Source organism: Chiloscyllium plagiosum, unplaced genomic scaffold, assembly GCF_037043375.1.
Source record: "Chiloscyllium plagiosum isolate Xiang-an unplaced genomic scaffold, Cpla_swu_hap1 HiC_scaffold_3, whole genome shotgun sequence".
Taxonomy (NCBI): domain Eukaryota; kingdom Metazoa; phylum Chordata; class Chondrichthyes; order Orectolobiformes; family Hemiscylliidae; genus Chiloscyllium; species Chiloscyllium plagiosum.
The window spans coordinates 66,775,972-66,800,543 of NW_028270141.1; the positions used below are offsets into that span (position 1 = coordinate 66,775,972).

The following is a 24,572-nucleotide window of genomic DNA, read 5'->3' on the forward strand; positions in this document are numbered from 1 at the left end:
AGGTGACAATGGAGTTAGAAATGATCTTGAAAAATTAGTTATGATTGAAGGAATCCCTTTACCCATCACACCAACAGCCTCTATTGTTTTACCTACGGGTAGGCCTGCTCTTTGTCATTTTGCCTGGAGCTGAAGTAATAGAAGCCAGGCAGAATGATGTTATTAAGTAGTCTGTATTAGAACCCTTAAGAACCTTAATTGGCCTCAGGTTTGTAAGGTTTATACTCACACCCAGAACTTAATTTCTGAGGTGTTGGAAAGGGATCTTTTATTTCCCCAGTGCTAATCCATCTGAGTATCAGTCTTTCCTGCCACATTCTCATCACTTCTCAGGAGTGGAAAATTCTGTCCAAGATTTCAGTACTTTTAACATAATTGCAAACGTTGAATCACAGTGAAACTACAAGAAACAAGTTCTTAAGATTGAAGTGGAAACAATGGAGCTTGAATATGAATATTTTTGACAAGAACAAAGAATGAATCAAAAGAGCTTTTCTCCTACCCATTGTGTTTTATAACATTGGTTATCTATAAAAGAGAAAATGGAAGGGGGACCTGGTGGAAGTCTACAAGACCACAAAGGGATTTGAGTGTGGCAATAGGGAACCAGAAATCTTGACAAAAACAAATGAGATAGTTACTAATAAATCCAATAAAAATTTCAGGCGAAATATCTTTATTCAGAGAATTGTTTGGATGCAGAGTAAGAGAGCTTATTAGCATGGAAGTATTTACAGGGAAGCTGGATAAACACGTGAAGGAGTAGAAGAGCAAAGTATGCTGATAGGGTTAAATGAAGAAATGTGGGAAGTGTGCTGAAGTCTGGTATCATTCAGTGTGCTTTGAAACAGTGGAAAATGAGGTGTTGTTCCTCAAGCTTGCATTATGCTTTGTTGGAACATAGCAGCAGGCCCAGGACAGAAATGTTAGCATGAGAGCACAGTGGTTTATTGAAATGGCAAGGAATTGGGAAGTCAGTATCATTCCCACAGGCACAGCTTACTGCAGAATGATCACATCTTGTTTGTGTCTAATTTACTTTGCTCTTAATATAGAGGATTCATTCTTTCCCTTTCACACCTCAATTTACATCCATTTTGTATCTTTTTTTACTCATTAACAATCCTTTTTTTTTGCAGTGGGCCTTTCCCTCTGCTGAAAGCATACATATAAAAAAAATGTCAATGCCTTTCAGTTCTGCTAGAGTTATACCAGACTTAGAGTATTAACTCTACAAGACCTTTTGAGTTTCTCCAGCACTCTGCGTTTGTTTCCGATTTCCAGCATCTGCATTATTTTACCTTGAATTAACTTCCCATTTTGCAGAAAAACAAACTGCTGGAAAACTGAGCAGGTTTGGTGACACCTGTGGAAAGAAAGCAGAGTTAACATTTAATTTCCAGTGACATTTCTTCAAGTCTGGCAATATCTCAATTTTAAACGTTCAAATTATTTTCTAATCTCTTTAGAGTCTTACCTCTCCTGACAGATTACCTTTCTTCAGCTCTACAACTCTCCTAAGTTGTTTTTATTTCATTTCAATTCTGGACTCTGAACAGTTTTAATTGCTCCAGCTGCCTAGACTCTAAGTTCTTCTGAAATTTTCTTCCTCAACAAACTTCTCAATGTTTCCTCTTCTGTCATATGTACTTTTTAAAAAAGACTACAACTTTAACCAGGTTTTTGATCATCTGTCTCAATATCTCCTTATGTGGTTCAGTATTAAATGTTATTTGGTAGCACTCCTATGATAAACTAAAATACATGCTATACAAATGCAAGTTGTTAATATAGAAATGGATAAAATTTAGCTTAAATATGAATACTTTTGGCAATGATTGTGGAATGCTTTTAAAGTATTTTGCAATTATTCTGTCTGTTTTCTGCCAAAGGTGCTAATGCTTCTTGAGGGGTGGTTGCATTAACTTAAACATCGCCTCATACATTGATTCCATAGTGAATGTTGCAGTCTTTTGTAAGAATCATCTTGCAAGCAATCCAGTTCTGTTCTTTCTTTCCCAATGCATATGCACTTTTCGACAGCAGTCATGATAACTATTAGGTAAAAGGAATCTGGCTGATCATTGATTGTTCTTACCAAAGGACATGAAGCCACACTTTGCACTTCACTCTGTCATCTAGAAGATGTTGAAACCCTTGACTGAAGCTGTAATTATCAAACATAGAATGCAGAAAGAAACAATTAATTAACCGGCACAAGTTGGATTTGGAGAGGGCTCAGCTTAGAAGCCCTTCCTTATTAGAGCTTTCATTTCACATGAACAAATGCTAAATTATTTTAAAAACAACAATATTATACACTACAGTACAGCATAGGAACAGGCCCTTTGGCCCAACCAAGCCTGTGGCAATTCCTAATCCAAGAAATCCGAAAGAATGTCAGATGCTGTAAATTGGAAACAAAACAGAAATTGCTGGAAAAGTTCAGTAGGTTCGGCAGCAGGTTTGTGTAGAGTAATAGCAGATTATTGATGATAAGGCCTGTAAAGACTCCATTTCATTCCCCCAGTTCCTCTGTCTGTATTTGTTGTATCTGTTCTGATGATGCCAACTTCACCAAGGAAGCCTCTGAAATATCCACCTTCCTCAGAGAATTCCCCAGCAGCATTGTTGACCAGGGCCTCAGCTGGGTCCAACCCATCTCCCACATTTCAGCTGTCACCCATCTCTTCCCTCCTTGCCCTTAGCTACCATCCCACCAGCATCCACATCCAGAGCATCATTAGCTGCCATTTCCACCACGTTCAGACACACACATTCCTATCCTCTCTCTTCCACAGGGACCCTGATCTATCTTCCTTCACCCCTAACATCCCCCCCTGACAGCCTGAAGGCACATTTTGATGCAACTGTAGAAAGTGTAACACGTGTCCATTTACTTCATCCTCAGTATTCAAGGGCCCAAATACACCTTCCAGGTTTTGTCTACTGCATTTGTTGCTTACAATGTTGTCTTCTCTACATTGGGGAAATGAAGTGTAGATTGATTGACCGCTTCACAGAACACGTAGGTTCTGCCCACAAAAATGACCCTGAACTTCCAGTTGCCTGCCACTTCAACATACCACCCTCTTCTCCGGCCAACATCTCTGTCTCATGCTTGCTGCAATGCTCCAGCACAGCTCAGCACAAGCTGCAAAAACAGTACCTCATTTTCTGCTTCAGGACTCTGCAGCCTTCTGAACTCCATGTCAAGTTCAATGACTTTAGGGCTTGAGATCTGCCATATCCCTACCCCAAACCCCACACATCAGATCTTCACATAGTCTGCTATTACACACCACCCATTGTTAGCTAGTAACAGTCCCCAATAACAGCTACTTACCCTTCCAGGCAGACCATTATCGACTCCTTTGTCTGTCCAAATGCTCTTCTCTTTGGGCTCCTTCCCAACCTATCGTTTATTGTCTGTCGTGGAAATTAAATCGACTGTACTCAAACGCTAGCAAGAGCAAAGAAAAATTTTATTACAAGCCTTTGCAAAGGCACCCTCAGCACTTGACAAAATGCCTGATGCAAGGGGTCCCGAGTATCATTCACATGTTTCCTTTATACCACACTTCGCTCAGCCTTATCTCACCTCAAGGACGATCAGCTTGTGAACAGTTCGATCCCTTTTCCACATAAGGAGTTCTTTTCCATTCCTTTACTGTTGAAAAAACTGCTACTGCCCTTGTTTTCCCCTGACTCTGCCGAATTAGATTGTTTGGAAAACTTGCAAGGACAGGCTGTCTGTTCACAGAATTCAGCAAAGTCAGACTGTCTGCATTAAATTGACTTAGGAAGGTATTCTTTTACAGATTTCACAATAAAAATTAATTTTGTTAATTTTCCATTACATTTCCCCCTTTGTCATTTTATGACAACAAGGACAACAACCAAATCAAAGAGCCAGATTTAAAAAAAATACAGAGCCAGATAACTAAAAATCGGCGATCCTAACAGCTGTCTGTGTTGTAAGGAGCACTTGAAATGGTCCCAGTCACCTCTTCACCTTCCAGCTTTTCCTCCTGAAGTCTTTCACCACTATCCAGTCTCCAGGTTCCAGATCGTGCAGCTTCCCTTCTGCTGTTGGGGTAGTGCTGCTTTCACTTGATTCTATATTTGAGATAAAAGTGTAGAGAGTTTTATACAGTAACACAACATCTCATCCTTACAGTGGCCTGTTATCTGTCTTACCTTAGGTCTTGGGCCAATTCCTGTATTGGGCGGTCTACTGAACAAAATCTCAAACTGGCTAAGATTAGCTCTTACTCTCTTCCTAGATCTCATATATGTCAGCACAATTGGAAGTGCCTTTGTCCATGCCAGCCCCAGTTCCTCACAACATTTTGTCAATTTATTTTTTTTTTTAGGGTAGCGATTTTTTTTCTCTTTCCACTACCCCACTGCTCACTGGATGGTAGGCACAGTGTTGTCTCATGTTTATTCCCAAATAATCACTGATCTGCTGTAGGGCATTATTGACAAATGGTGTCCCATTGTCGCTACTGAGCCTTTCAGGGATGCCTCATTTCCGGATTATTTCAGTTAGCTGAGCCTTGGCTATTTCACTGGCATCCTGTTTAGATATGAGGAATGCTTCCACCCATTTGGAAAACATATCAACTATTACCAGACAATACCTTTTCCTTTCGCTGGGTGTTAGCTCAATAAAATCCATCTGTAAATGTTCAAAGGGTCTTTGGGGTTGGGGGTGTGCTGCCTGACTCATCTGTATTTCCCTCCCCACATTATTAGTGGCACAGATAACACATTGTTCACAATATTTCTGGGAGTAATGAGTAAATCCCTTAGAGTACCAGTGTGCTGAAATACTATCCTACATCTCCCACCTCCCCCCCCCCCCCCCCCCCCCTTTTTGACAAATAGTCCTTACCGTGTGTCAGTTTGGTAGAGAATGGAAATAATGATGGTGGTAGACAGAGTTTACCATTGGGGCCACACCATACTCCTTCCCTCACACTGCATCCTACTTTCTTCCACTCACGCTTTTCTTTTGGTGTGGCCTGTGACTGTACCTCCAGTACGTCTGCTGCTGGGGTACAAATGTTTGTCATACACATGTCAATCTGATCATTTGGTGGCTGCTGGGCTGCCGTTCTTGCTGCTGAATCTGCCCTCGCATTGGAATAATAATTTTTTGTATGGGCTTCACATTTCCACACACATTGATTTGGGCAATAGGACCGCTTCCAGGAGATCAAGAATCAGGTCACGGTGTGTGATGGGCTTTCGGGTGGAGGTTAAGAAGCCCCTGTGTTTCCACAGGGTTCCAAAATCATGTACAACTCCGAATGCAAATCTCCTATCGGTGTAAATATTCACTTTCCCTTAGCCAATTTACATGCCTCAGTCAAGGCAATCAGCTCCTGTGCTTGCACTGACAGATGAGAAGGGAGTGATCCCGCTTTGACTACCTCATGGGTAGTCACTACAGCATACCCAACACAATTCTGGCCTGTCTCCTTGTTCCTGAATGCTGACCCATCCACAAAAAACTCCAAATCCAGATTCTGAAGTGGTGAATCCTGCAAATCTGGTCTAGGGCTGCAAATTTCATTAGTTACAGCAACATAATCATGTGAGTCTCTGTCTCCTTCTGTAGGGAGAAGGCTAGCAGGGTTAAGGACGTTACATCGCTTTATTGTAATGTTAGGCATTTCCAATAAAACAGTATTGTATCTCAGCCAACGTGCTGCCGACACATTTGCTGTCTTTTGCTCCGGAAGTAGTAAGGGTACTGCAGAAGCGCTGATCCCGGGGTTAAAACAAGAGACTCCAGACTTCTGTGTGGAGCCTCATTATATATGGCGGGGGACTCACAGTAACCTTGACAAAATCGCGTGAAGGTATATGATTTCCCTTTAAATGAAAAAGTGAACCAGAATTGACTATCTGGGTGTACCGGTACACTAAAGAAGGCATTTGCTAAATCCACAACAGAGAACCATTTACTGTCCGGTGGAATTTGAGCCAATATAGTATAGGGATTGGGGTGGGCGGGACAACAGCGCTATTGACTGCCTGCAGGCCTTGAACAAACCTCCATTTCTCCGGTTCACCTGGAATGTTTGTTTTTTTGACCAGAAAAGTGGGGGTTCTCACTGGTGAGTTCTCACAGGGGATTATCATTCCAGCCTTTAGGAGGGATTCAAAGACTGGAGTAATTCCTTCTATAGCCTCTGGTTTAAACAGGTATTGTGCTCTGCAAGTATGTGGTAAATCTCTCTTGTAGCATGACTCCTGATGCACCCATTGAGTTCAGGAACCTTCCACTCACCTTTATTGGCGTCGACTCTCTGAACTGGCTTGATTTAAGGACTGAATATATTGCCCCTGTATCTACCAAAAATTAACTGGTGTACCTTCCACATATAATAGAGGTAGGCATCGACTTATACGCATCGTTGTTATATTGGCCACACTTCGCAGTCTCAGCGCTCAGTATAGAGGTGGGACATGTCTCAGTGCCCATAAGGTTAGTAGAAGAGATTAGCATAAGCGAGTCTTCGTTGCCAAGCATAAAGGAAAGAGGCTTACCTGTACTTGTGGGCTGCCCACCTCCACCTCGGCCTTCCCTGTCATTCACTCTGCTGTCTGGCCTCCAGGGCTAATTGAGGCTGTCTGTGTGGGCACTGTCTCGCCCGTGGTCCATTGCTCCACAAACAAAGCACCCGTCAGTTCTACCTCTGCCAGCGCCTCTTCCTCTCTCTTTTTCTGCAGCACCTCCCTCCAACGGCTGGGCGGCCATCTGCATCCAAGTCAGCTGAGCTTTATGTGCTTGCTGTTCCATCTTTGCTTTCCACTTATCATTCTCTTGGGCCAGTAATTTTTAAGCATGTATTGCATGCTGTTCTATCAAATTCAGCTTTCCCGTGACCCAGGTAATACGTGTGTCCTTTACCACCTTCACTATTTTGACCTTCATACCATTGATGAAGCTGTTCCTCAAGTGTGCTTCATATGCTGTGATCTTTGCCGCCGTTATGTCATCGAGTGGTCTCAGTCCACTATGGGCATTATGGACTTAAGTGAGGCGCGTAAGGTACTGGGACACTGTCTCACCATCTTGTTGTTTACATATTGCAATTTTGATTATGTCCATTCACACTGGGAATGCCTCCCTACAGGCGGTTGCCAGCACTGCAACAAAAGCATTAAAGTCTCTATTCTCTTCCGCTTGTGGGTCGGTTGATCTGGTATGGACATTTACGGCTGGCCATCTACACTTGATTTTGGTGACATTGGCGCCCAGTTTTCGTCCCAGGAGATGTCTCATCTCATGTGACATGGGACGGAACTCAGTACAGAACTTTGTAACTTCTCCAGCGAACTTATTACCTCCAACCTCGCGTGGGTCAGGCAACTGCCCAAAGGCATTTTGCAAATCCTTCATGGTCCATGGTCGGTGGACCAGCATTGGGCACCCTTCTGGGCCAGCAACTTCAACCATTGCTGCTTGCAGAACTACCCGGTAAGATAATCATGCGCCAAACCCATCACCGTCTGACTCACCATCTGTCATGGGGAGATCGCAAGCAGGCCCTGGATGCCTTTCTGTCTTGGAGTGGCCGTTGTTATTTTGGGCTTCTTGCTTCAGTTGGTTGTGGGTACAATTTGCTGTCGGTGATTCAGCAGACCCTGAGGCGGTGGCCGCTGACTTGGAACCTTCGCCAGGCGGATCTCGTAGCGGGGCTGCAGGTCTCTGAGGGCAGTCATCAAGGTCAGGATCTGGAACAGACTTAAGACACTGTACAGCTTCATTCGGTTGTCTGCGTGTGCACTAGTGTTTGTACGCGTATTTGATCTATCTTTTACTTGAGATTTCCTTTCCCTGATATCAGCCTCAGCCTTCCACATTTTATAAGTACTCTAATTCACAGGTTCTACTTTTCCCTTCTGTTTCTCCTCTCTCTCTCCTCCAGCCTCGACCTCAATACTTCCAACTGCCGTTTACTAAAACTTCCCCCCCCCTCTGGAAACCACATTCCTTGATCCACAATTCTAACGGCTTTACAGACTCTGGGCCATAATTATTTAACATGTACTGTATTTTTGGTTGGCCATTCCAATTCCTCTGTGGATCCTCTTTTTATTTGCTCTTGCTGGAGCCCATTCTCAGTGTTACTAGAAAAGTGCTCAGCTTCCCCTCCCTCTGGTGATACCATTATCTTTTTCCCTTTGACTTGCTTTTTACCTCCTGAGGTCCTCTCTCGCATTGGGTGCGTCCACTTCAATGCCTTGGTTTTCGTAAACCAAGAAACCACGTACCCGGTACGTCTTTGGCGAGTCCAACTCGGCCAGTGGTGGTTCCAAGTCTAAAACCACCCTTAAACTTGCTGTTTCTCAAACACTCTAGAGATGGCAATCCTTTTCCTTGAGTTTTGCTCAAAAACAGTGCAAGAGTTCACTGAACCCTCTTCCTGATTCATTTATTCTCTTAGAATGAGTCTTTATATAGGATTACTTAAGCCACGACTCTCAGTCCGACCCTATTCAGTTCGGACCCCAGCGCCAGGGCGATCCACAGATTCCTAGTCCCCTCGTGCAAAAGGGCCAATTCAGCGCTCGAGATAAACTGGAAAATCTTCAAGGTGCTGGCGCCTGTGCCTCATGGGAATCCTCAGAATCTCACCCAGTCGCGGGGTCCCGGTTGAGCTCCCAAGTTTACTGTCGTGGAAATTAAATTGACTCAACTCAAATGCTAGCAAGAGCAAAGAAAAATTTTATTACAAGCCTTTGCAAAGGCACCCTCTGCACTTGACAAAATGCCTGATGCAAGTGGTCCCGAGTATCATTCACATGTTTCCTTTATACCATACTTCGCTCAGCCTTATCTCACCTCAAGGACGATCAGCTTGTGAACAGTTCGAGCCCTTTTCCACATAAGGAGTTCTTTTCCATTCCTTTACTGTTGAAAAAACTGCTACTGCCCTTGTTTTCCCCTGACTCTGCCGAATTAGATTGTTTGGAAAACTTGCAAGGACAGGCTGTCTGTTCACAGAATTCAGCAATGTCAGGCTGTCTGCATTAAATTGACTTAGGAAGGTATTCTTTTACAGATTTCACAATAAAAATTAATTTTGGTAATTTCCATTACACTGCCCCCACCCCACCCCGCCACCTTCTGCATATAAACTGACATTTTCCGAGCTACCATCAGTTCTGAGGAAGGGTCAGTCAACTCAAAATATTAACTCTGATTCTCTCCACAGATGCTGCCTGACCTGCTGAGCTTATCCAGCAATTTGTGTGTTTTTGGTACCTATTACTCATATACTGCTTCTATCCCTCTGTTTGCTTCCTGTTCATACGTGTATTAGGATAATCCTTAAATCTTGCTAACAATAGGCCTGCTTTTACCACCTCCAATAGCATTCCAGACACCAACAGCCCTCGGTGTGAAATAGTTTCCCTGCACATCTCCCCTAAACTTGCGGCCACATCTCCCCCCTTATTTCCCTCCAAGGCCCCAAGGGATACTTCCACTGGCACCACCCTCCACCTTTTCCTCCGCTACATCGATGAATGTATCGGCGCTGCCTCGTGCTCCCACGAGGACGTTGAACAGTTCATCCACTTTACCAACACCTTCCACCCCGACTTCAAATTCACCTGGACCGTCTCAGACTCCTCCCTCCCTTTCCTAGATGTTTCCATTTCTATCTCGGGCGACCGAATCAACACGGACATTTATTATAAACCGACCAACTCCCACAGCTACCTAGACTACACCTCCTCCCACCCTGCCCCCTGTAAAAACGCCATCCCATATTCCCAATTCCTTCGTCTCCTCCGCATCTGCTCCCAGGATGACCAGTTCCAAATCCGTACAACCCAGATGGCCTCCTCCTTCAAGGACCGCAATTTCCCCCCAGACGTGGTCGACGATGCCCTCCACTGCATCTCTTCCACTTCCCGCTCCTCTGTCCTTGAGCCCCGCCCCTCCAAACGGCACCAGGACAGAACACTACTGGTCCTCACCTACCATCCCACCAACTTCCATGTACAGCGTATCATCCGCCGTCATTTCCGCCACTTCCAAACGGACCCCACCACCAGGGATATATTTCCCTCCCCTCCCCTATCAGCATTCCGAAAAGACCACTCCCTCCGTGACTCCCTCGTCAGATCCACACCCCTCATCAACCCAACCTCCACTCCCGGCACCTTCCCCTGCAACCGCAAGAAATGCAAAACTTGTGCCCACACCTCCTCCCTTACTTCCCTCCAAGGCCCCAAGGGATACTTCCATATCCGCCACAAATTCACCTGCACCTCCACACACATCATCTATTGCATCCGATGCACCGGATGTGGCCTCCTCTATATTGGGGAGACAGGCCGCCTACTTGCAGAACGTTTCAGAGAACGCCTCTGGGACACCCGGACCAACCAACCCAACCACCTCGTGGCTCAACACTTCAACTCCCCCTCCCTCTCCACCAAGGACATGCAGGTCCTTGGACTCCTCCATCGCCAGACTATAGCAACACGACGGTTGGAGGAAGAGCGCCTCATCTTCCGCCTAGGAACCCTCCAACCACAAGGGATGAACTCAGATTTCTCCAGTTTCCTCATTTCCCTTCCCCCCACCTTGTCTCAGTCAAATCCCTCGAACTCAGCACCACCTTCCTACCCTGCAATCTTCTTCCTGACCTCTCCGCCCCCACCCCACTCCGGCCTATCACCCTCACCTTGACCTCCTTCCACCTATCGCATTTCCAATGCCCCTCCCCCAAGTCTCTCCTCCCTACCTTTTATCTTAGCCTGCTCATTCCTGAAGAAGGGCTTATGCCCGAAATGTCGATTCTCCTGTTCGTTGGATGCTGCCTGACCTGCTGCGCTTTTCCAGCAACACATTTTTAGCTCTGATCTCCAGCATCTGCAGTCTTCACTTTCTCCCCTAACTAAAGTTTTATACAGCGTAACATAACTTGCCAACCTTATATACTTGACACCCCAGCTGATGAAGGAAAGCATGCTAAATGCCTTCTTGATCATCTTTATTCACCTGTATTACCACTTACAGAGATCTGTTGACCTGTGTGCACAGATCCCTTGGTCATAGAAAACTGATTAGCGGTGGAAGGGTGCTTTTCAGAATGGAGTGGCTCGTGCTGGGACCTTTTTGTTGTTTGTAATATATATAAATGATTTAGAGGAAAGTGTAGATAATTTGATCAGTAAGTTGGCAGATGACACCGAAGTTGACAGAGTTGCGGATAGTGAGGAGGATTGTCAGAAGGTACAGCGGAATATAGATTTCTGATTTGGGCAAAAAAATGGCAGATGGAGTCAGTGTGAGGTCTTGCATTTTGGAAAATGAAATCAAGGTTGGAGTTTCATGGTGAATGGTCAGACCTTGAGGAGTGAAATGGAACAGAGGGACCTTGGAGTTCAGGTGCACTTTCTCTGAAAGTGGATTTACAGGTCGATAGGGCAGTGAAGATGGCTTTTGGCACACTGGACTTTGTCAGTCAGGGCACTGAGTATAGAAGTTGGCAAGTTATGTTGCAGTTGTACAGGATATTGCTGAGGTTGCACTTGGAGTATTATCTTCAGTTTTGGTAACCTTGCTATAAGAAGGATGTTATTAAACTGGAAAGAGTGCAGATGGAATTTACAAGGATGTGGCCAGGAATCAAGGGTCTGAGTTATAGATAGAGGTTGGACAAGCTAGGACTTTTTTCTTTAAAGTGTAGGAGACTGGAGGGAGGTGGTCCATATAGAAGTGTATAAGATCATGAGATGCATGGGTAGGGTGAATGCACTCAGTCTTTTTCCTAGGGTTGGGAAATCAAGGGCTAGAGGGCATCAGTTTAAGGTTAGAGGGGAAAAGAATAAGACGGAATCTGAGGAGCAACTTTTTTTTAACACCGAGGGTGATATGCATGTGAAATGAGCTGCCAGCGGAAGTGATTGAGATGGGTACATTAACAACATTTAAAAGGCATTTGGACAAATATATGGATAGGAAAGGTTTGGAAGGATATGGAGAAAGTCCTGGGCTGCCTCCATTGCCAAATCCTAGCCACCCGACACCTGGAGGATGAATGCCTTATCTTCTGCCTTGGGACCCTCTAACCCCATGGTATCAACATTGATTTCACTAGGTTCCTCATCTCTTCTTCCCTCTCCGCCCCTCCCCCAAATCTCATCTCCAATCCAATCCTCCAACTTGGCACTGTTGTTTTGAATTATTCCACCTGTCCATCATGCTTCCCACCTATCTGCTCCACCCTGCGCTCTGACCGATCACCATCCCCCCACACCTGTATCCACTTATCGCCTTCCAGCTACCTTCCCCCAACCCCATTCCCCCTCCTATTTATCTCTCAGCCCCGTTGCACCTCCTCATATTCCTGATGAAGGGTTTATGCCCAAAATGTTGATTCTCCTGCTCCTTGGGTCCTGCCTGACCTGCTGTGCTTTTCCAGCGCTGCACTTTTTGACTTAAAAGGATATGGGCCAAGTGCAGGAAAATGATAATTGATATTTTAGTTGGGCCGAAGGGCCTGTCTCCATACTGTAGGGCTCTATGACTCTGAGTTTAATCCAGACTAATGTGAGGTGGTGCATTTTGGAAGAGGAGGAGCATTGACATAGAGCAAGAGATATTGAGTTGCTTAAATTGGCTGTCTCATTTTTTATTTGGTAATACAAATAATAATGAACTACCACACTTATGGGTTCACTGTTACATACATGAGAATTCTTAAGTATTCTTCTGTTCTCGGTGAAGTTCTTAATCACTGGAATATGCCGCAGTTTTTTTTGAATGTCAGAGATTGAGATCTCCTTTATGGCAAGCCTCGACAAACTAGATTAAATAGTTTTCTGAGACCTGATGCTTCCTGGCATCAGTCACGCTTACAGGATGTATTTTTTCTTTGTTAAATTATTCTTTGAAGTATCAATAAGCAAAGTGAAAGCCATCAATCAGGTAAGAGTTCTTCATGTTTGACTAATTAGGCCACACAGGCAACATTTGAGGTTTCATCAACTGATTATACCAAAGTGTGCTCATGGGCAGGGTTTGACTTTGTAAAAAAAAACTAATTTACAAACTCCATTTCCAATAATCCAATGTGTGTCTTTTCTGGTGAATAACTTAGTGGGCTCACTGAATTTCTGCAACAACTTGAGTTCTTCAGGATTTTGGAAAGAAAATGGCCAATCATCTTTTGTGACTTTAACACATTCTATTAATAAAGTCACTACAACTAATTGTTATAATAAGTGCTGAGAAATATTGCTATACTCAACATTCGGTTTCTGATCATGGCCACTGCTATTATTTTTAGACAATTAATTCTACTGGTTCCATTTTAGCTCATGTAGGCCTACCTTTCTGTTTCGTTATTGCTAGTCTTTGCTCGTACCATCGTCCCTTTGTCATTGAATCGCTGTTATGTTCCACCCAATTACAGGTGTTCCATTCTGTTCTTTATTCCCTCCCCGATTCTTTCGAACTTGCTGAAAACCTAACACATCTATTTCTTCAGTTCCATTTATTTCAACTGCAGGGTTATCAATCTGAAATTCTGTTTCTGTCTTATGATGTTGCCTGACCTGTTGAGTATTTGTAGCATTTTCAAATTGTATTCCAGATTTCCACATGCTATTATGCTTCTCATTTAATCTTCCTTTTTCCAGCCACTGCACAAAATTTAGCTTTTTGAAATTGCTCCATTCCTGCAATCATCAGGGTAGGAAACCAACAATATTATGATAATGATGAAATAGTAGTAATATTCAGGTCAAGCAGCATATGTGGAGGGAAGATGAAAGTTTGAGGAAAAACAAGTGCAATTTACTGTTTGTTTGCTTATAGAAGGCAGTATGGTGCAGGGCTTAGAGCGAGGAAAGACACAAAACAAAAAGATCTGCGATCGGGAGGAAAGCAAAGTATTGGATGTCAAAACTTTCTACTGATGCAAAGCAAAATCATATAGTAATAAGACAAGAATTTTTTTTTTAAAAAATGAGTGCAGAGAAATTGCAAATTGCAGCCATGTCACCATAAGCAGCACCTTGCTGTTTTAAAATTTATGAGGGGAAAGGTTATGATCTGAAATGGTTGGGCACTATGTCAACTCCAGAAATTGTAAACATCAAATCAAAAATAATGTGCTATTCCTCAATTTTCTGTTGAACTTCATTGAAATTCATTTGGGGTCCGAGGACAGAGTGATGAGAGTAGGATAGAGAATGTGTTTCGAGACCAAGTGGAGTTGTTCAGCATAGGAATCAGTCTGCATTAGATATCGCTGTTAAGGAGGAGATTGCATTGTGAGCAGTGACCATAATATACTAAATTGGAAATGAGTACAAGTAATTCGCTGTTTCACCAAAAAGAAATGTTTGGGATTGCATTATGGGAATGGAGGAGGTGAACTAAAAGTTGTTTACTGTCTTGTATGTATGGGCATGTGCTGTGGGTATAGGGGATGATTGAAAATTTGGATCGGTGTCTCTCTGAGGGAACTTCAGGCTATAACGTTGGGACTGAACCGAGTAATTTTGTTTTTTCTCTTGAGCTTTAATTTCCTATCTTGTTTTGACAGGGTATATGTCAAAGGTTCTGAGGAATTATACAGAGCATGCCTGTGATGGAGAATATATTTCTCTGCGATGCCCTCATAGAACAACCATCAGTATCCAGTCTTCATTTTATGGCAGAAGGGCACCTAGTCACCAGATGTGCCCATCTCGCTACCCACAAACTTTCAAAGACCTTGAAATGGAAGACTTGTCCTGTTCAGCTATTACATCCTTGCAGGTAAAATCCAGACTTAATTTATGAAATGATGGGAGAAAATCTTGTTTATGTTGTGCATCCCTTCTCAAAATGCCTTTTTCTTTTTCTATTAATGTCTGGTTACTTCTTTGTATCAGAACAGTTGTGAAATCCAAACTGAACCGTGCATACATTGTCTAATTGTGCCTTAAAATTTGTATGAGTCAGCAATTGCTCTGCATATCAGTACAGTGATGTGTGGATTAGTGGTGCTGGAAGAGCACCGCAGTTCAGGAAGCATCCAAGGAGCTTCGAAATCGACGTTTTGGGCAAAAGCACTTCATCAGGAATAAAGGCAGTGAGCCTGAAGCGTGGAAAGATAAGCTAGAGGAGGGTGGGGGTGGGGAGAAAGTAGCATAGAGTACAATAGGTGAGTGGGGGAGGGGATGAAGGTGGTAGGTCAGAGAGGAGAGGGTGGAGTGGATAGGTGGAAAAGGAGATAGGCAGGTAGGACAAGTCCGGACAAGTCATGGGGACAGTGCTGAGCTGGAAGTTTAGAACTAGGGTGAGGTGGGGGAAGGGAAATGAGGAAACTGTTGAAGTCCACATTGATGCCCTGGGGTTGAAGTGTTCTGAGGCGAAAGATGAGGCGTTCTTCCTCCAGGCGTCTGGTAGTGAGGGAGCGGCGGTGAAGGAGGCCCAGGACCTCCATGTCCTCAGCAGAGTGGGAGGGGGAGTTGAAATGTTGGGCCACGGGGCGGTGTGGTTGATTGGTGCGGGTGTCCCGGAGATGTTCCCTAGAGCGCTCTGCTAGGAGGCACCCAGTCTCCCCAATGTAGAGGAGACAGCATCGGGAGCAATGGATACAATAAATGATATTAGTGGATGTGCAAGTAAAACTTTGGATGTGGAAGGCTCCTTTAGGGACTTGGATAGAGGTGAGGGAGGAGATGTGGGCGCTGGTTTTACAGTTCCTGCGGTGGCAGGGGAAAGTGCCAGGATGGGAGGGTGGGTTGTAGGGGGATATGGACCTGACCAGATAGTCACGGAGGGAACGGTCTTTGCGGAAGGCGGAAAGGGGTGGGGAGGGAAATATATCCCTAGTGGTGGGGTCTGTTTGGAGGTGGCGGAAATGTCGGTGGATGATTTGGTTTATGCGAAGGTTGGTAGGGTGGAAGGTGAACACCAGGGGCGTTCTGTCCTTGTTACGGTTGGAGGGGTGGGGTCTGAGGGCGGAGGTGCGGGATATAGATGAGATGCGTTGGAGGGCATCTTTAACCACATGGGAGGGGAAATTGCGGTCTCTAAAGAAGGAGGCCATCTGGTGTGTTCTGTGGTGGAACTGGTCCTCCTGGGAGCAGATCCGGCGGAGGCGGAGAAATTGGGAATAAGGGATGGCATTTTTGCAAGAGGTAGGGTGGGAAGAGGCGTAATCCAGGTAGCTGCGGGAGTCGGTGGGTTTGTAAAAAATGTCAGTGTCAAGTCGGTCGTCATTAATGGAGATGGAGAGGTCCAGGAAGGGGAGGGAGGTGTCAGAGATGGTCCAGGTAAATTTAAGGTCAAATATCATTTTGGGTCCAAAGTGGCATTCACTCCACTTGTGTGCTGAGTGCTATTTTGGTGAGAGCATTCGTGTTCTGAGTTTGCTGAATAGGCAGACTGCCCTCTAAATGACAGCACAATTTTGATTTGTTGTGGTTCTGTTCGCTGAGCTGGGAATTTGTGTTGCAGATGTTTTGTCCCCTGTCTAGGTGACATCCTCAGTGCTTGGGGGCCTCCTGTGAAGCGCTTCTGTGTTGTTTCCTCCGGCATTTAGTGGTTTGTCCCTGCCGCTTCCGGTTGTCAGTTCCAGCTGTCCGCTGCAGTGGCTGGTATATTGGGTCCAGGTCGATGTGTTTGTTGATAGAATCTGTGGATGAGTGCCATGCCTCTAGGAATTCCCTGGCTGTTCTCTGTTTGGCTTGTCCTTTAATAGTAGTGTCGTCCCAGTCGAACTCATGTTACTTGTCATCTGCGTGTGTGGCTACTAAGGATAGCTGGTCATGTTGTTTCGTGGCTAGTTGGTGTTCATGGATACGGATCGTTAGCTGTCTTCCTGTTTGTCCTATGTAGTGTATTGTGCATGCCTTGCATGGGACTTTTGTACACTACGTTGGTTTTGCTCATGCTGGGTATCGAGTCCTTTGTCCTGGTGAGTTTGTGGTTGTTGGTTTGTGTGCTGTTATGAGTCCCAGTGGTTGTACTAGTCTGGCTGTCATTTCAGAAATGTTCTTGATGTATGGTAACGTGGCTAGTCCTTTGGGTTGTGGCATGTCCTCATTCCGTTGTCTTTCCCTTAGGCATCTGTTGATGAAATCCGTTTTTGGCGAATACATTGTATAGGTGTTCTTCTTCCTCTTTTTGCAGTTCTGGTGTGCTGCAGTGTGTTGTGGCCCTTTTGAACAGTGTCTTGATGCAACTTCTTTTGTGTGTGTTGGGGTGGTTGCTTTCGTAGTTCAGGACTTGGTCTGTGTGAGTGGCTTTCCTGTATACCTTTGTGGTGAATTCTCCGTTTGGTGTTCTCTGTACCATCACGTCTAGGAATGGTTGGTTGTCCTTTTCTTCCTCTCTAGTGAATCTGATTCCTGTGAGAGTGGCATTGATGATCTGGTGTGTGTTTTCTATTTCTGTGTTTTTAATGATTACAAAGGTGTCATCTCCACAACTGACCCAGAGTTTGGGCTGAATTTGCGGTAAGACTGTTTGTTCTAATCTTTGCATTACAGCTTCTGCTATGAATCCAGAGATGGAGTGAGCCCATGGGTGTGCCGTTGATTTATTCATATATTTGGTTGTTGAATGTGAACCAAATTCACAGGTCCAGTAGTTTGAGTATGCAGTCTTTGTTGATAGGTTCCCCGTCTTGTTGTCTGTTTTGTAAGTCCAGCAGGTTGGCTATTGTTTCTCTGGCTAGGGTTTTGTTGATAGAGGTGAACAGTGCCGTTACATCGAATGAGACCATAGTTTCTTCCATGTCTATGTGTATGTTTCTGATTATATCCAAGAATTTCTGTGTTGACTGTATAGAGTATCTGGATCCGCTGATCATGTGTTTCAGTTTCTGTTGTAGTTCTTTAGCCAGTTTGTGTGATGGTGTCCCTGATAGCGATGCGATGCAGCGGATAGCTGGAAATGACAACTGGAAGCGGCAGAGACAAACCACTATAAATGCCGGAGGAAACAACACAGAAGTGCTTCACAGGAGGCCCCCAAGCACTGAGGATGTCACCTAGACAGGGGACGAAACGTCTGCAACACAAATTCCCAGCTCGGCGAACAGAACCACAACAACGAGCACCCGAGCTACAAATCTTCTCACAAACTTTGAATTTTGATTTGATGCCAAATCTGCTATTTTTGAGATTCCCTCTCTAGCCTTCATCGTCTCTCAAGTGGCACAGTGAACATACATTGGGCAGCAGGGAGGACTTGCACTAGACTTTTTATTCTTTCTAAGGATGTAAGTTTCTCTACCTTAGCTGGGGAGAAAGTGAGGTCTGCAGATGCTGGAGATCAGAGCAGAAAATGTGTTGCTGGAAAAGCAACACATTTTCAGGCATAAGCCCTGAAGAAGGGCTTATGCCTGAAAATGTGTTGCTTTTCCAGGGAACAGGAGAATCGACGTTTCGGGCATAAGCCCTGAAGAAGGGCTTATGCCCGAAACGTCGATTCTCCTGTTCCCTGGTCTCTACCTTAGCCACCACTTCCTGTCCGTCCCATGAGAATATGATATTGACCCATCTCCTTGAACTGCTGCATTCTGTGTGGTAAAACTACTAATTCAGAGCTGTAAGTCAGGATTCCCACAATTTTGACTCAGTGACTGTGAATGAATGGCGATGTCGTGAAAATTCTATGTGGCTTCGGGGAACTAACAGGTAGCAGTACTCTGCTGTATCTGCTGCCTTCTTTCTTCTCAGTTGCTAGTTTGAGAATTGTTGTTGAAGGAATCTTGATGTGCAACTGCAGTGTATCTCTTCTATATAATAAATACTGTGCACCACTTTGCAATGGTGGTGGAGGGAATGAATATTTAAGATTGCTAAAAGCAGACTAGAAGATGAAGCTTTTTGTCTTGCACTCATCAGAATTAGTACACTAAAAATAGACTTGGATGAAAGAGATTATTTTCTACAGAATGAGAAAAAAGAGCTCATTGAAAGGACCATAATTGACATGGAGATGCAGCAAAACAGTAAACTATCAATCGTAATTTGCAGATCAGACAGTCAGATTCTGATTGATCAGGGCTTTGCCATGAGGTTATAGCAGAGTTTGGCTGTGACCATGACTCCTTTTTCTTTTGTTTGAAAGAAATATGTACAATATATGCACAAATTCCTGTTGTGTACATGAGACAATGTCCTGAATATTTGTAGATTCTAGCATGTACAAATATATTATACTGTGGGCTCAGGTAATGATCATAAATTGGTTTATATTGTAATTCCTAGCACAATTTGGATTATTTAATACATTTCCTTTAGGAGAATCATATCTAATTGTCGATTCAAGTCTTGAAAGCATGGGCTAGTTGAGCACAATCATCAATCTGTCCTCTGCAATTGGTCAACAGGATGTATTGTCTGAAACATCTGCCAGTCACTGTATGGCCTACATACATGGCATCAAGTCAGCACTGAAAATCTTATATCGCATTGCTCATTTGTGTACAAGGAAATAAGTGTTTTAGACTTGATGGCAGTATTTTGTTTGTAGAGAAATCTACTCGTGGATTTACTGTATTTTAAAAGCATGAGACAGCTAGCTACACATGTACAAATCTTTGGGACACTTGCCCGCTTCCAGGGTAATCTGAGGAATAGGTACTCCTCAAGGCCAAAAATAGTGTATGTAGGCTCTTTCATAGGTTTTCCCAATATGCATCAAGTGATGATTTGGTCATGGTATCTGTTATCAAGCAGTCATGATTCAGTGCCAGTGTTGGACCGGGGTGTACAAAGTTAAAAATCACGCAACACCAGGTTATAGTCCAACAGGTTTAATTGAAAGCACATTAGCTTTCGAAGCGACGCTCCTTCATCAGGTGATTGTCACAATAACCTGGTGTTGTCACAATAACCTGGACTATAACCTGGTGTTGTGTGATTTTTCACGTTATCAAGCAGGATAGTGTTTTGATATTTCACTTTTTCAGTGTCAAGCATACATGGTGAGCAGGTGGCTTGGCTTCTATTCATGAGGCTGCCAATAAGATGGATTTTGTAGCACATGGTTCTATAGGAATCTCAATGTCATTTATAGGAATAAACGTTGCATAAGAAGGGAGAAAAAAATTGTTTTTAATGACACAACAATGCAAAGAGAAAATGCAGGAAGGGATAAAATAAAAATATATCCAGGTTGCAAAGTTCAATTATTTTGATTCTCGAACATTTTGGGTCCAAATCAGTAGCTGCAGTGAGATGCCATTTGGTTGAGGATTTTAGTACATTCATTTGAAGCACCCAGAGTAGGTTTACTATGATGTCAATCACTGTGTAATTATGATTTGATACCAGTTGGCGTACGCTGGACCTCAACCATCTATCAGTGTCCTCTCTTGAACAGTACACAGCTGTATATGCATTCAGTAGTCGATGGACTCCCCACCAGCACCATTTAATGAAATCTGTTGTTGCATCCCAAATACTATGTGCATTTTGAATAAATTATGTTTTGTTGAGCTAAATAATAAACAGAATGAAGCTTTGTTTTACATTTTATTTTGTAGGTATTCATGAACCCATTTAATTTCACTGTCAATATCATTACTCTACATGCAATACTCCAAATTTATCAATGAAACCGTTATTAGAGGAAATGCATAAAAGTCAGCTTTTATATCTGGAGGTGTAGGTATCAACAGCTACACAGGCACTCAAACTGGGGAGTTGATTATGTAGTGATAATGTCACTGATTTTATAATCCAGAAGCCCAGACTGATGCCATGGGTTCAAATTTCACTTGGTGTCTGGTGAAATTTAAATTCAGTAAATACAGTTGAAAGCTGTCACTGTACTAGTGGTCTTGAAAGTGCCACTGATAGTTGTAAAAAAAAAATAATTTTTCCACTAACATTCTTTAGGAAAGGAATCTGCCATTTCTACTTGGTCTGGTGTCCATGTGAATCCCCAGGCGCAAAACAACATGATTGACTTGTAATTGCCCTCTGAAATGCCCTAACAAGCCAGTCAGAAATTAGGGATTTGCAGTAAATGTTAACAATGCTCAAACCCATGAAAGAATAAATAATTAAAAATAAAGGCCAATGAGCAAATAGATTTTTAAGAGAAATTGTAAAGAGAGAACTTTATAAATATGTGTTGTGTAATACATGGCTAGTGATACAATCAGCAATATATTAATCTAATTCTTGAAAAAAATCCAAGATATGTTTCCCTTGCCTAAAACACAAGTTGCACAGTATTTTTTTTCAGTTTTTAAATCATGTTTGTAATGATTTGCTACAGCAAGACATCCAATTTTTAAAATGTGTTATGGAGTAATTCTTTAATACTAAACTCTCCACCTTTCCAATGCTTCACAGTAAAAGAGTTGGCAACATCTAACTCCCGTTCTGAAGATAGAACAAAATAGTGATTAGTGCCTTACCAGAGGCAATAAGCTTATAACATGTTCTGGATAAAGCTCATTAGTATTGTGCCAAGGGCTTACATTCAACTGTTGATAAAAGATGTCAGGAAGAAAAAGTAGGATGAAGCATAACACTTTGAGTCTGGGACAAATAAAAATCCTCAGGCAATGCAACTCTGAAGAATATCCCTCATAGTTAAATGCAGGCCAATCTAGTCAAGAAGACCAAAAGACTGATCCTTCAAGCATAACTTAAAAATGCAACACCCACCATAGATTACCAAAAATAAACTTCCTCTTTATCTTCTGCTTAAGAGTTCTGTGTTCATCCTGTCGGTAGGGATTATCCTTTTGGACTAATATATTAAAAGCCAAAGATTACATTGTAAAAACTATGCAGATTTGCTGAGATCCTTGCCATAAAGTTACTTTTGAAAATTATATAGTAATATTCCTCTAAAGACTATGTCCCAAAATGATGGCATGATTTTTGTGCAGAAGGGAAAGGAGTTACCTAGGATTTTACACCATGCAATATTTAAACATTCCACTGGAAGGAAGCCCTGGGTGCATTTTGCACCCCATCCGCCATGTAGGAGGAAGGTCTGCTCGAGTTCCAAGCTACTCCAGGAATTCTGCCTTTATGTTCTTGAAAGACCTCAAGCACCAAAGTAGGAATATGATGACAATTTAAGTCCACTGAGGCTTTTAAAAAGGTTCTAAACTTTGTCTGAACTAAGCTAGTTGATTTCAGAGGCGATCTCTAGGCTAAGTTATTCTTTCTGAAGGCGAAGGTTCCAATTGTTGTTTTTCTTTAGACCGATTGGGCTTATTGGGACCAAAGGTAGGGAGACAGTGGGCTTGTATGCAGATTTGGAAAGTGCTGCTAATGTGTCCTTGCAGATGTTAGCAACTTTCCCTGGCTTTGTAAATAATGCCACCTTTGAGGATTTAGAACAGCCTGCATTGAGGGTTTGAGAATGGAGAGGGGATGGTGGTAGTGGTATCAATTCTGCCGAACTTTCGCAGGCAGAAAAGTCAGAAATCTTTTTCAAAATCACTGTAGAGATTGTGTGAAGTTTCATTTTGTTGTTATCTCTGCAAATGCAATACTTTATCTTATTAATAGGAACACTTGGTTTGAGGGATGGTGTAGGAGGGAGGGGTTCAGATTTGTGGGACACTGGGACTGGTTCTGGGGAAGGTGGGATTGGATGGTTTACACCTGAACCAGACTGGAACTAATGTCCTTCGGGAAGTTTTTGCTACTGCTTTTGGGGACTTTTTAAACCAATGTGGCAGGGGGCTGGGAACCAGAAGAGAAGACTAGTAGACAGTGAGCTGGAAACTACAGACTGCAAGAATCATGAAGTTAGCATTACGAAGAGGATGAGTAGGCAGAGACCAGACAAATGCAAAAGAACTGGCACCCTGCAGTGCATATACTTTAATGCAAGGAGTATAGTGGGTAAGGCAGATGAACTTAGGGCTTGAATTGGTGCCTGGGAATATGACGTTATTGCGATCACAGAGACTTGGTTGAAGGAAGGGCGTGGTTAGCAACTAAATGTTCCAGGATATAGATGCTTCAGAATGGATAGGGAGGGAAGTAAAAGGTGGGGAGGACTTTCATTGCTGGTCAGGGATGATATCACGGCTGTGCTAAAGGAGGACACTATGGAGGGCTTGAGCAGTGAAGCATTATGGGTAAAGCGCTGAGAAATAAGAAGGGTGCAGTTACATTGTTGGGGCTATTCGACCAGCCTCCCAACAGTGAGTGACAGGTAGAAGAAAAAATAGGTAAACAGATTATGGAAAAATGTAGAGGCAACAGAGTGGTGGTGTTGAAAGATTTTAATTTTCCCAACATTGACTGGGATACACTTAGTGTCAGAGGTCTGAATTGGGCAAAATTTGTAAGTAGCATCCAGGAAAGTTTTCTAGAGCAGTATGTCAATAGTCCGATGAGGAAAAAGGCCATACTGGACCTAGTGTTGGGGAATGAGCCGGGCCAGGTGGTAGAAGTTGCAGTGGAGAATTTCTTTGGGAACAGTGACCACAATTCTGTAAGTTTTAGAATACTTGTAGACAAAAATGAGTGGGGCCCTAAGGGAAGAGTACTAAACTGGGTCAAGGCCAATTATATCAAAATTAGGTGGGAGCTGGGAAATGTGGATTGGGAGCAGCTATTTGAAGGGAAATTCACATTTGATATGTGGGAGGCTTTCAAAGATAGTGCAGGATGGGCATGTCCCTTTGAAAACAAGGGATAGGAAAGGCAAGATTCATGAACCGTGGATGAGAAGAAATCGTGCGACTAGCCAACAGGAAAAGGGAATCGAACATAAGGTCCAGGCAGCTAAGAATAGAACGGGCCTTGGAGGAATATTGGGAGAGTAAGACCAATCTTAAACGAGGAATCAAGCAGGCTAAAAGGGGTCATGAAATAGCTTTAGCGAGCGAATTAAAGAGAATCCAAAAGCCTTTTATTCATAAGATGCAAGAAGGTAACAAGAGAAAGGGTTAGTCCATTAAAGGATAAGGAAGAAAGGTTGTGTGTTGAACCTGAATGATTACTTTGCATCAGTGTTCACTGAGGAGAGGGACATGATGAATGTTGAGATTAGAGATATAAGTTTGTTTACCCTGGATCACATTGACATAAGGAGGAAAGATATGTTGGATAGGCTTAAGGATATTAAGGTGGACAAATCCCCAGGAGTGGATGGGATCTATCCCAGGTTGCTGAGGGAGGCGAGAGAGGAAATAGCTGGGGCCCTGACAGATATCGCTGTTGCAATCTTAAACACAGGTGAAGTGCTGTAGGACTGGAGGGTTGCTCATGTTGTCTCCCTGTACAAAAAGGGTAGTAGGGATATTCCAGGTAACTACAGACCAGTGAGCCTGATGTCAGTGGTGGCAAAGTTGCTGACGAAGGTACTGAGGGATAAAATCTGTTTGTGATATACATAAATGATCTGAAAGAGGGCATTGGTCTTATCAGTACGTTTGCAGATGACTCGAAGATGGGTGGAGTAGCAGAAAGCATAGGGGACTGTCAAAGACTACAGGAGAATATAGATAGACTGGAGAGTTGGGCGGAGAAGTGGCAGATGGAGATTGATCCAGGCAAATGTGAGGTGATGCATTTTGGGAAGCCTAATTCTA

At 43.4% G+C, this 24,572-nt stretch overlaps 1 protein-coding gene across 3 annotated transcripts in view; it reads left to right on the top strand.

Moving 5' to 3' along the window:
- The window catches only part of eva1aa (eva-1 homolog A, regulator of programmed cell death a), a 374,680-nt gene that overhangs the window by 158,497 nt on the left and 191,611 nt on the right, over window positions 1-24,572 (top strand). For all 3 annotated transcript variants that reach the window (XM_043683056.2, XM_043683074.2, XM_043683068.2), the window contains one exon: window positions 14,595-14,809. In XM_043683056.2, the coding sequence (XP_043538991.1) occupies window positions 14,595-14,809 (215 nt within the window). The remainder of the gene's footprint in view (window positions 1-14,594; window positions 14,810-24,572) is intronic.